Source organism: Orbicella faveolata, unplaced genomic scaffold, assembly GCF_042242905.1.
Source record: "Orbicella faveolata isolate gen_17 unplaced genomic scaffold, um_ofav_v1 contig_13, whole genome shotgun sequence".
NCBI classification, from domain to species: domain Eukaryota; kingdom Metazoa; phylum Cnidaria; class Anthozoa; order Scleractinia; family Merulinidae; genus Orbicella; species Orbicella faveolata.
Genome location: NW_028301540.1, coordinates 23165517 through 23177699, shown reverse-complemented (window position 1 = coordinate 23177699; position 12183 = coordinate 23165517). Strand labels below are relative to the sequence as shown.

General features: G+C 39.6%; 1 protein-coding gene and 1 long non-coding RNA gene across 12 annotated transcripts in view; both read right to left on the bottom strand.

Annotated features, from left to right (window-relative positions):
• The window catches only part of LOC110059758 (uncharacterized), a 150709-nt gene that overhangs the window by 57604 nt on the left and 80922 nt on the right, over positions 1-12183 (bottom strand). For all 10 annotated transcript variants that reach the window (XM_089285871.1, XM_089285864.1, XM_089285868.1 and 7 more), the window contains 2 exons: positions 8582-8644; positions 5481-5567 (listed from right to left, as the gene is read on the bottom strand). In XM_089285871.1, coding sequence (XP_089141997.1) covers positions 5481-5567; positions 8582-8644 — 150 coding nt within the window. The remainder of the gene's footprint in view (positions 1-5480; positions 5568-8581; positions 8645-12183) is intronic.
• LOC149115660 (uncharacterized) lies at positions 2922-4306 on the bottom strand. 2 transcript variants are annotated; one of them, XR_016206247.1, is made up of 3 exons: positions 3811-4306; positions 3269-3408; positions 2922-3023 (listed from the first exon to the last, which is right to left on the bottom strand). It is a non-coding gene; the product is annotated as an uncharacterized LOC149115660 (long non-coding RNA). The 2 variants fall into 2 exon arrangements; XR_016206248.1 differs by lacking the exon at positions 3811-4306 and adding an exon at positions 3666-3760.

Below are 12183 nucleotides of genomic sequence, written 5' to 3'. Positions count from 1 at the left end.
GAGAAAATTAAATCGATTCTGGGATGCTAGGAACTTCGCAGACTTGGCCTTTTAGGTAAAATTACTGTTTTAAAAAGCCTCATAGCTTCGCAACTGGTATATATTTTTTCTCCTCTTCAAACAAATCATACAGCAATAAAGGAGATAAATGCAATGTTTTATAACTTCTTATGGAATGACAAAGCATCGCCAGAAATCGGTGACATTTGAACCTGCGAATGCAAAATCCAGCGGTATCTGTAACCTTGCAGCGAAGAAATCGAACGCCAAATGTACAAAGAAAATGTATGAAGAATGAGATGTTTAATGGAATATTTCTTGAAGAATTAGCAAATGTAAAAATGTGCATGCCAGACACGATAGACTGGTCTATCACAAAACACATCGTGCACAAATGAAAGAGGAGACTTACAATTTTATGTTTCCTTTCGAAGGTTTTCTGCGAGATGTTTTCACTCGAAAAATTACAAGGCGTAGAGGGAGAATTATCGACAGAATCAAAACTCATAGTTTATAACCAACGATAATCGTCAAACCGAATGCGATCGTAAAAATGTGTATACAGGAATGAAAAATATGTATGTTAAAATAACTCACCTTGGGTCTCACAGCTCCATACGACTAATTTCGATGTTTCCTTTTTACTTTTGAAAACCACGCAGAAAACGCCTTCGGTGAATATCGCATGGCAATCCACGGTAAAATCCCAAAACTCCCTATCTTTGAACTACGATATTTCGGCCGTCCATGCTCCAATTTTGCTCCAAAAGACATCACTTGAAAGATATTTTTCTCTACTTTTACGTTAATATGATATTTAAGATCAGTGGTTTAACCACTAAATACAAATTTACTTTGTGTATGCTTCACTTTTGCTTCTCATCGGCCGTATATGAGCCCATAGTCATTGTTTTTCCCAGCGGTTTTTACCACTTTGTTCTGGGGGAATTTTGATTTTTTCGAGGGAAATTGTTCCTTCTCTTTGTGTATTGCCATGTCTGAAAATTATACGCGGCGAGAAGAGTTGAAAGCGAATTTTCAACTAAACATTTTGGAAAATACGTCGTCAATGCACTATATTTTTAAACAGAGAGCCGGAACGTACCTAGGTTCAAAAATACCGCACAAGGCATTGTTGAAATGGAGAGAGCTAAAGCAAGTAATAGTGAACATTTCTTACCTGGAGTTCTTGCAAGTGACTGCATCAAATTTATTTTCGACCGCCGAATGCTTTCTTTTCGCGACGGCCATTTTGTTTATTTTTTAACAAATTGCCGCTGTTAAATCCGCGGGCTCAAATGTCTCGAATTTCTGGCGATGGGCGACAAAATAAAAAGAAAGGTAATGATTAATGATCACTCAGAAGGGGGACTTAAAATGATTGATATAGCTTCCTTTAATAGATCTCTCAAAGCCACTTAGATAAAGAAGTATCTAAATAAGGAAAACTGTGGAAGCTGGAAAAGATTTTTGACTCAGAACTTGAAAAATATGGAGGTGAAGTAACACTAACTGGAAATCTAAACGTAAAAGACAGTCGTAACATTATTAAAGTATCAGATCCTTTTTTCAAAGAAATTCTTGAAATCTGGCCAGACGCAAATTATGAAGAAAAGATTGTATCAGATTATCACTTTCGGTCATCGCCCTTATGGTATAATTCACTTATAAGAGTTGGGAATAGACTAGTGTTTATTAAAGAATGGTTCTTCAAAGGAATAACAAAAGTAGAACATTTAATGGATGACTCCGGAAAGTTTCTCTCGCTCACTGCTTTCCAAACTATACACGACCTGACAGCCCGACCTTTAACCTTTCTTGGAATAATTTCTTCAATAGAACTTCTTCAAAGATATATATCCCATAATATCAGAACCTCGATTGAACATGAAAGTTTCTTGTCAAAATTTTTAAAAAGCAAAAAACCTAGTAGACTAGTAGATAAGAAACTTGTATCAGAAAAAGGTGAACCACCCAACCAAAGTTAACAAAAGTGGCAGGAAGACGTCACTCTCATAACAAAACAAGAGCTCAACTGGAAAGAGGTTTACCAAATGGCTTTTCAATAAACAAAGAGCACAAAACTTATAACTTTCAATTTTAAATTTCTTCATAGAAGAATATCAGCACACAACATCTTGGAAAAAATTGGTCTCGCCGATAGCAAGAAATGCACTTTCTGCGAAAGAGAAACAGAGAAACTTGCACATTTTTTTTGGGCTTGCCCAAAACCTCAATATTTTTGGACCAATTTTAAAGTATGGCTACAGTGTTGCCAAGTCATTGCCAAAGAGACACCCTTAGAGCCTGATACAGCACTGGGTCTAAGGCCGGATAGCTCTAAACATAAACTCCAAATTAACTTCTGTTGCTTAAATGCTAAATATTACATTTCGCTATGTAGACAGGAAAAATGTTCTCCAAAACTAAATGATTTCTTACTGTATTTAAAACATATCTATGAAATGGAAAAAAATACAACTAAAATCGTCTGTTGCCTCTTTTGTAATCTCTTGACAGCTTGACCCTAGTCCCCTGAAAACGAAAATAAAAATGAAAGGAAAAGACAGTCCGGGATCGTTATCAGATTTGATAACCTCGACCAAAACAAACCATCAACCAATCGCTGCACAAGTTTTCGTTCACGTGACATTATTTGGTAGCAACAGTGTATAATTCAATATGGCAGTCGACGGGGCGCTGCGATGAAAGGAGTTACTTTTTTCACAACATCACAACACAATTTCATTTAATTAATTGTATGTTTGCTTCACAATAGGTTACTGGATTATGGAATAGAAACAGAGATGTATGGAAGAAAACTGTCTTTGTCCAAAAGCTACTGCGAAAAGTTTCATTTTCAGATAGACACCGTATAATATTTGTTCCAAGTTAAAACACACGAAGGTAGACAACAGGTATTCTGTTCACAAAAGCGTTGTTTATTGATACTAATATGATAGCTTCTATTTTCACTCAGGCTTCATTTTCTTGATAGTTGGCGAAGCTGGCTGTTCAACAGTCTGTATAAAATATAAACGAAACACTAACAGTAAATACATCTTGAGTTCACAAATTGACACTGAACAAGTTGCTTCTATATTCCAAGCAGAGAGCTGCAACTGAAGTTCGTTCAATTTGCATGAGCGAAGCGTGGTTAGGACCGAAACATCTCCTACTATGATTCATCACTAACAGTATCGAAACAATTCGCGACCCTCCCTCTGTCGACTCTCTGTCCAGATGTACTGAAGATAGAATAGCTTACCTCGATGGCCATATCCCATCCCTCGTCTAATTCCATTTCTGCGATTGCTAATTCAATCCCCTCTGCCGTATTGTACATTTCGTTTCCATCTTTGATGCACTGGAGTTCTCTTTGTCGTTGTGGGCTCGCCTGATATGGTTCTGGTACAACAGCAAAAATATAGCAGGTATATTTACTTTAATTCGTGATACACCTCCGTTCAGTGGAATGGGTGGGTACATGCAACACTTTATGTTGTGAGATGTGACAGTAAACTTGGAAGTCTTGGCATTTCCGGAAAAAATTGTTTTAGTTGTAGATCAGTAGTCTATTGTTGTGCATTCGGTGATATGGAAAAACGCTTTTAATGACCGATTCATATAAAAGAAACTATGATTCAAGTAATATGTTTTCGTACCATAGTTCACTCGCTAAATCCAACAATAAGCTTCATTATATAACGACTGGTGTGCCAGAAAACTGACCTAGTTTAGCCGGCATTTCCGGAAAATATTTCAGGACCGCGAGTTGTTGAAATTGACTCTAAAATATAGGCAACTTACCCTTTAATGTGATTCCCGATTTTCCCGCAGTCCGAAAGGTGTCTTAGTTCCCTGTTTAAGAAGTATTGCACCCGGCCTATCTGTCTTCCAGCAACTTCTCTCAAAGTGTAATTTTTCTTAGCGCTCTTGGATACCAGACTGTGGCACGTCTAGAAGTGTCTCGGGTATTTCTCTAATTTCTGGCAAAACACAACGAAGTGCGAACGGGTCTTTGTTTCCAATTTTCAGGAAGGACATGAAAAGGAGTTCCTTCTGGCCCCTTGATTTTGAACTCATGGTAACCCTTCAAAAGAAAATAAACAACTAATGTTAGATTCGCAAGTGGTTTCCCGACCACCTGGACTGCCGTACCATGAATCGAGCGACTCACTAAGAGCTATAATTTTTTCTGAAGGGGCTTAGATGATTTATGTAAGTTACTTTTACGTACTCCTTGATTTTTCCACCAGTAATTCTTAAAGTTGAATGGTGCGTGTTTAAAAGGAACGAAAATTTTATGCTGCAAAACTCGACAACAATAAACCTACCCTATGTAATCACCAAGCTATATCCACAAAATCGACATAAATTTGCTATTTTGATTCTATGGGTACCAGCATCCGCCATCTCAGTACCTAGGAACACATCAATTGCAGCTGTAAATATGGCCGCCGTTACGAACAACACATCGCAAATCAAAATACCCCCGTGCACTTTTTTCACAGATCGTGCACAACACTAAAAACACGTTAAATCCCAAGAATATGGCGTGAAGATTAACGACATATTTTTTGTGATTTCCGCAAAAATCTCCAAGTAACTTAAATCTAATGACAAAATGAAAAACATACCTGGTTTGGATGCAAAATTGCAAGCGCTGTTTCACTTTACGAGTAGCATTTTACATCGTTTACGCTGGTCTTCAACCGCCATCTTCAAAACACGTGAGGCTCCTTCTTTTCTAGTAATTATCGAATAGAATTATGGGTAAATTACCCGAGTGTAATCGAACAAATAACGAGCAAAGCGAAGTGAATACGAAAATTGCCGGTTTTTGAAATGGCCGCCATGTTGTGACGTCACATGGTTATCAAATCTGATAACGATCCCGGACTGAGAAACAAGGCGCATATATACCATGCATACTTTCTGTAATTCGCAATTCCGAATTTACATTACTGACAGAAGTAAACTGGTATGATCTTGCTGTGCTAGAATTGTAAGTAGCGCAAGTAATCTGATTATGTTGTATTGTAAGCAGTGTAAGTATTAGTATTGTTAGTAGCGTGAGTATGCGTATTGTATAGAGAAACTGTTAGTATCGTAAGTGGCGTAAGTAATCTTTGTAAGTAGTGTAAGTAACTACATTAATATTGTTTTGTAAGCAGTGTAAGTAGCAATTAATTAAAATTCATGATCACGTAAAAAGATTTGGCTTTTTTGCGCAGCTCAGTGTCGTAAAATGTTTCTGCCTGCATCAAAGTTCCAAATCCTAGTACTCACACTGCATGAATCTAACTACTTAACGGCTTAACATTCTGGTAACGATACAATCTTCTATTGCATATTCATGGTTAAAAATTACTGCTTAAGCCTCCAGCCACTTGGTATTTTAAACTGTACTATCTTAGGTTAATTACTGTTTGTTTCATATACATTGTCCCAAAATCTGCCAGCGTAAAATGAGTTACCTAAATTTTCCCGTGAGCTATTCTTCATCTTCTTAATGTTCTTTTTCTTCTTCCCGCTAGGCTGTTTGTTGCTGGATTTTTTCAAAGCTATAAAAAAAAAATAAGGATGAACAGACATACATGCATGTCTTCGTGGTAGGTAGGTAGGTAATGGTAAAGTATGTATGCGAGCCAGGTGGCCCATGAGACGGAATCTCATTCCGGTTTCAGTAACATGAAGCCACTAAGAGAATTTCTAAACCCCCCCCCCCCCCCCGCCCTTCGTTGATAGGGATTATTACCTCTACGCGCGGCCAAATGCCGACAAATTGAGTTACCCACTGTAAAACGCGCCTTTCTGCGGGCTAAACGGGAAATGCGCCGGCTGAAAAATGAATTTGCCGCCCTGATTGTGATGTGATTGTGTGTGATGGCTAGAGCGATGTCAAACATCTTTGCTCGGCCAATAAGATCCTGACGATACCATTTCAATGCCAAAACTGGCGCGAATTTTTGTGGATGAGTTTGCTCTTGCTCACTTTATAGTTCTGTAGTGAACGTTTGACGTTCGGAGATTTTATTTTAAAACGGAAGAAGTCCGAAAATTTTCAGCTTTCTTCAAGTCAAAACTCGAACTTAAACAACGAGCAACTGGATGAAATTGAGCAAAAAGCTCTAGCGGAAAACAGTAAGAGAGGAAGTAAAAAAGTTTGAGAATAGGTGTGAGAAAAGAAAAATTACAGTGGATCTCAAAACAGTAAGTCCAACAGACTTGAGTGAAATTCTGCGAAAGTTCCTCGTAAGTCCACAACATTTTGACCACTGTGATGACCCATATCGTTGTCGATAAGAGTACAGACAACGCTAAACCACATTCGATGTATTAATTCGCATCTTGTCCTCTATGCACCTTATCTCTCTGGCATTTTTAGTTCTGGATTTGGTGCTAAAGTCAAGCCACATTGTTAGAGGAATATTTACAGTTGTTAAGCCATTCTTCGTTTAACCTCATTTTAAGATTTTGAGAGCTTTTCTAAAATCCAAGATAGTATTTCACCGTAAAACGTAGTCAAACTTTCTTGCTCTCAGTCAGATTTTGTTGAAACCGAACTTGTCATTTTCGAATTTTGCTTTCACTGCGCTGCTACTATTCCCTTTGTTAGATATTCATTTTAGATTAACTGCCACGCATACGCTTGCATTGAACTTTGTAATGCCACGTATACGCTTATACAAAAACGTCAATAAATCAATTCCTTCGATATTATCGAAATACTACCTGTGCATAATACCCGTGTCAATAGATTGGCCAATAAGTTGCGTAATATCATTGGTGACAAATTACTCCTTAATTTTGGCGCGAAATTTCAGCGTTAATTCATAATTTCACATGTGAAATTACAAAATTGCTATGGCAACATCTCTTGTATCTCGCTCAGTGCCAAGATGGCGTCGAGATTTAAGACGGTGACCATTGAAGAAGTTACGGAATAGACCGTAACTTTAATAGACCATTTATTTTAATAGACCACTTCTTTTAATAGACCATTTTACATTTGTCTGCTCAGTGACCTGGCCTTTGGATGGCAGCGAGGTTGGAGTTGACCTTGTTTTGTTACAGACCTCACTGCTTTTGTTGTGTAAAACAAGTTGTTCTGATGCTAACTAGGTGCATTTACACAACAAAAGCAGTGAGGTCTGTATCAAAACAAGGTCAACTCTAGCCTCGCTGCCATCCAAAGGCCAGGTCACTGAGCAGACAACTGTAAAATGGTCTATTAAAAGAAGCGGCAGAAAACTTAAATACGCGAAAGAGCACAATTAACTGGGTGAGGGTTTTTGAGAAGTGGTGTGACGAAAATAGCCTTGACAAAAACCGGGAGATGATTCTTCCTGGGTAGTTCGATAAAGTACTCGAGCGGTTTTACGCCTCCGTGTGTAAACAAGACAGAACCGATTACGAACCTGGGTCCCTAAAACTGATTATCCAACCACTCAGTCCGGAAAACGGTGGTCAGAAAGCTGAAGGCCAAGGGAGTTCCAAAATCCGAAATAATAACAATAACTGGCCATCGAAAAGAACAAAGCGTCGAAGCCTACGACTCCGGGAACAAAGACGACCAGCGACAAATGTCTAACCTGATCATTGATGGCAAAGAAGTCCACTTTAACCAGACAACCAGTCGAGTCCCCCTTCAGCCGCTAATCCAGTCTACTGCAGCGGTGAGCAATGGCCACGTCTACAATTTCCACAACTGTAATGTGGTGATAAACCAAAGACATGCCGGACAGGCTAACGCTTCATGCACAACGAGCCGTAATGTTTAATTTGTCCTCAACCATGCTGCTTGCCAGCTCTGAAGGTTCAGAAGGTTTTTCAACTTTGTGCATTTTCGCTTGACTTTCATTTAGGCAAGTTTTCTTAGAGCATAAAGTAAATTTTTAGTGATAATTTCACTTCAAAACAAACTGTCAAAATTTTATATGGCCTCGTGCGAAATTTTAGTTTCAGCGCATTTCAACGGGCGCCGTTGTCATTTCATTCACCAGTTCATGACGAGTTAGAGCTAATCATTTAAGAAAGATTTGACAGTTGCCATAATTTTGAAACATTGTGAACAAGCACGAAGAATTTGGAAGGTATTTTTTTGTGAAGAAACTCAGAAAATTACGAACTTTAGCAATAGTGTATGCTTCTTTCAATGTTCTCGGCTTTCGATAGAATATACCAGTAAAAAAAAATTACAGTTGTGAGCGTAATTTGTCACCCACGATATTAAAAGGTAATCAAATGGTTTTCTCGTGAAATTAGGAAATAATTTCACTTGCGTTTTGTCAAAATTCTGATAATTTCCCGAGCCTTTAGGCGAGGGAAATTATCCGAATTTTGACAAAAGGCGCGTGAAATTGTTCCTAATTTCACTCGTCACCATTTGATTACACATAATAACGAACTAATAAATATGTTTTTATTATGCTTATAAAGTTTGACCTTCAGCCTTATTTCTTCCCACACATACCCCACAAACGTGTACAAATAGAACACTGCAGTACGAGGCATGTTGCTCACATGCATCGTTATGCTTGCAAGAACGATTTTATATAAATAATTCTAGCCTCACCTTCCTGTCTTTCCTTCAAACGGTTTTCTACGTCCTTGCACTCAGACTCAAAAGCCTTAAGTTCTAGTGAGAAATCCAAAACCATAAGTTAATAAAAGAGATACTGTCACAGCACTAGTGCTGTGACAGTATCTCCACCCAGCGAATTGCCGCGCATCTGTGGTATAATAGAGAGTAGAGTGCGAAGTAAACAAAGCACTGAAAGTGAAGAATGATCATCGCAGTTAATTTTCCAATTTAAGCAATTGGAAAGAAGAAGCCTGAAAAAATCAGGGCTTCAACGGGATTCGAACCCGTGACCTCCGCGATACCAGTGCGATGCTCTACCAACTGAGCTATGAAGTCACACATTGGGAGCGAGGTCAATTAATTGAGTTCATATCATCCCGTGAGGAGTGAAATGATGTGAAGTTTATATGAAATAATTCATATATGAACTGCGGTTGTAGATGAAAGTGAAGAATGATCATCGCAGTTAATTTTCCAATTTAAGCAATTGGAAAGAAGAAGCCTGAAAAAATCAGGGCTTCAACGGGATTCGAACCCGTGACCTCCGCGATACCGGTGCGATGCTCTACCAACTGAGCTATGAAGCCACACATTGGGAGCGGGGTCAATTAATTGAGTTCATATCATCCCGTCGACAAAGCACTATTGGAATTAAATGAGGGAAGTAAAAAGGCATACATTAAATAACTATATGATTTTTGTCCTCGGGACACAGCCTAGGTAGGCTTAAGGTTATTGTTAGGAAAGCCATTTAAAACTTTAATGAATGCACAGTTCTTCACAGGAATAGTTAACCATGCTACCCATTGGTGGTAGCGAGCTTCTTTTATTATCGAAACAATTGTGTTTTTTTTCGTTTAAATTTACGTATAAAGCTTCTTCTGTAATTTCTTTACTTTATACGATCGTAAACGTCGGAGATTGATTAACAGTTGTTCAACTTGTTTAACGTTGTAAAATTAACATTAGGTTATGGGCCCAGGACGACGCTGAGTTGAGTCACGCTTGAGTTTAACAACGCCTATACATCTTGGATTTACGAGCAGGACTTTGGACTTATGACGAGTCCCATTTTTTGTCTGTTGTGTAGATGAGACATAGAGGAGAAGTGGTCGATCGAGAAACTTGACGGGAGTAATTGGACCAGTTGGAAATCTCAGATATGATTCATTTACTTATGGTCAAAAGATTGTGGGATCTTGTAGATGGTCATGAGAAGTCCTTGTAAACGAAGCGTCGACAAAGGCGGAGGCACTTTTCCGTTCGAAGTTACAGAAAGCGTTCTCGACAATTGCACTGGCGATTGAAAGTGCTCAGCTTTACTTAACCACCGCATGGGAAGAACTTAAGCAAGCATGGAACGCGTTGAAAAAGCATTTCGAGCGAGAGACTTTCGCGAGCAAACTGTTTTTGAAAAAGCAGTTTTCTCAATCCGAGATGAAAGAAGGCACATCGCTGGATCAACATTTGAAGCCCATGAAAGATATTACCGACAAACTTTCGGCAATTGGGGCGCCTCTTTCCGAAGAGGATTAAGTTTTGCCTTTGTTAGGAAGTTTATCAAGACGTTTCGTGGTCCTTGTCACCGCCATTGAAGCTAGAGTGGATGGTGTTCGCCTGGATTATGTTCCGGCAAGCAGTAATGCACGAGGAAATGAAGCAATCTGAGCTATCCGCTCAGTTGAGTGGAGCTGATTCAGCACTGACGGGAACCTTTTGGAGAAGTACGTTACGCGATCGGCCATGTTTTGGATGGGTAATGTGGCTCATATTCGTCGTTATTGTCCAAGCGATTCGCCACGCTATCCGTCTATATGTTTTGGATGTAGTGATGTCGGTCATATTCTCCGTCATTTTCCCAGGAAACGTGAATGGTACAATGCAAAGATAGATGAGGTTGAATAGAGCCGATAGGGAAATTATGATAACGATGGTGAAGATGTTTATGCTGCAGCGTTTATGGAGTCCGCTGGGAGCGTTAAATTTGCGGATAAAAAATGTTATCCATGGCTGATCGACTCGGAAAGAAAGAAAAGCACGTTTTGATGAATTGTTGCGAATTTGATGAACCTGAAAACGTTGCACGAGGGGACGGCCGTGTTGTGAAAGCATTGGGATCTGGATGCATACAAATAAATATGCTGTTTCCAGGAACTAAGACCAAGAAAGCTGTCTTGTACAGTGTGTTATACGTGTTTAAACTCACCTGCAACCTGTTTCCTGTACGAGCTGCGGTTGCTAAGGGCAACGCTGTCGAGTTTGGCCCTAATCGTTGTTATATCTGAAAAGAAAATGGAAAACTTCGCGGAATGGGGTCACTGGCTGATAAACTCCATCAACTAGATTGTCAAGTTGTCTCTACTAAGTACTATGCCTCAATTGCGTCATCTTGTAGTAGCGACCTATGACATCAACGTCTCGGACATGTAAATGAGTCACGCCTCAAGAAATGTATTCAGAATGAATTCATGCGAGGGATTGACATCGTGGAAATGACTGAACTGCCGTTTAGCGAAAGATATTTGGCAGGAGAGATGTGTCGAAAACTGTTTACCGCAGTGGGAGAGATCCGGTTGGTGCATAGTGACTTGCGCGGTCCAATGCAAACATAGTCGATTAGAGGAAAAAAGTATTTCGTCACGTTTATTGATGATTACTCTCAGTGCTGCGCTGTACACTTCATGAAACACAAGTCAGAAGTATTCGACAAATTTAAGGAATTTAGAGTCACGTTGGCAAAGCAATAGGAACTTTGCGAACGGACAATGGTGACAAGTATTTGTCTATTGAATTAAAAAACTATTTGAAGGAGAAAGGAATTAGACATAAGTTGACAGTGCCACACTTACGACGGCACTAAACGAAAATGAAACTCCTTACGAGCGTTGTGATGGGAAGAAACCCGATGTGAGCCACTTACGAGTGTTTGGATGTATTCCCTACGTCAACATACCAGACGGTGAACGGCGAAAGCTAGACAAGAAGTCAAAAAACATGCGTTTCTTGGGCTACAGCTCGACGTCAAAGGGATGTCGTCTTTTTATAAGACGAACCGAAAGCTCTATATCCGGAGAAATGCTGAGTTTAATGACAATGATTTCGGCCAGAAGCAAACCATGACTACAAAGCAGACCAAGAGGGCGAGGACGGGAAGCAGAATGCTGTCACCACCACAAAAGGAGAAGAAGTAGTAGAAATGAAGAAATCAGAGAAGGAAGAAGAAGACACGCCACAACAACCCCGAAAATCTGGAGGAACGCGAAAAGCACCTGTCAGATATGGTTACGACGAATATACCGACACTGCGACCCACCGCGCGAATCATGTTGCCTATCACCTATGTGAGACAGATGAACTACCCTCAACCATGCTAGAAGCAAAGTCAAGTGATCATGCTGCAGAGTGGAAAGTCGCCACAGATTCAGAGTGCATTTCTCTGATTGAAACCAAGACGTAGAAGTTGGTTGAATTACCCCCGGTCGGAAAGCTATAGGATGCAAATGGGTGTTTAAACTTAAACATACTACGGACGGTGCTGTGGAACGTTTTAAAGCACGCCTAGTTGCCAAAGGTTACGCCCAGAAATATGGTAT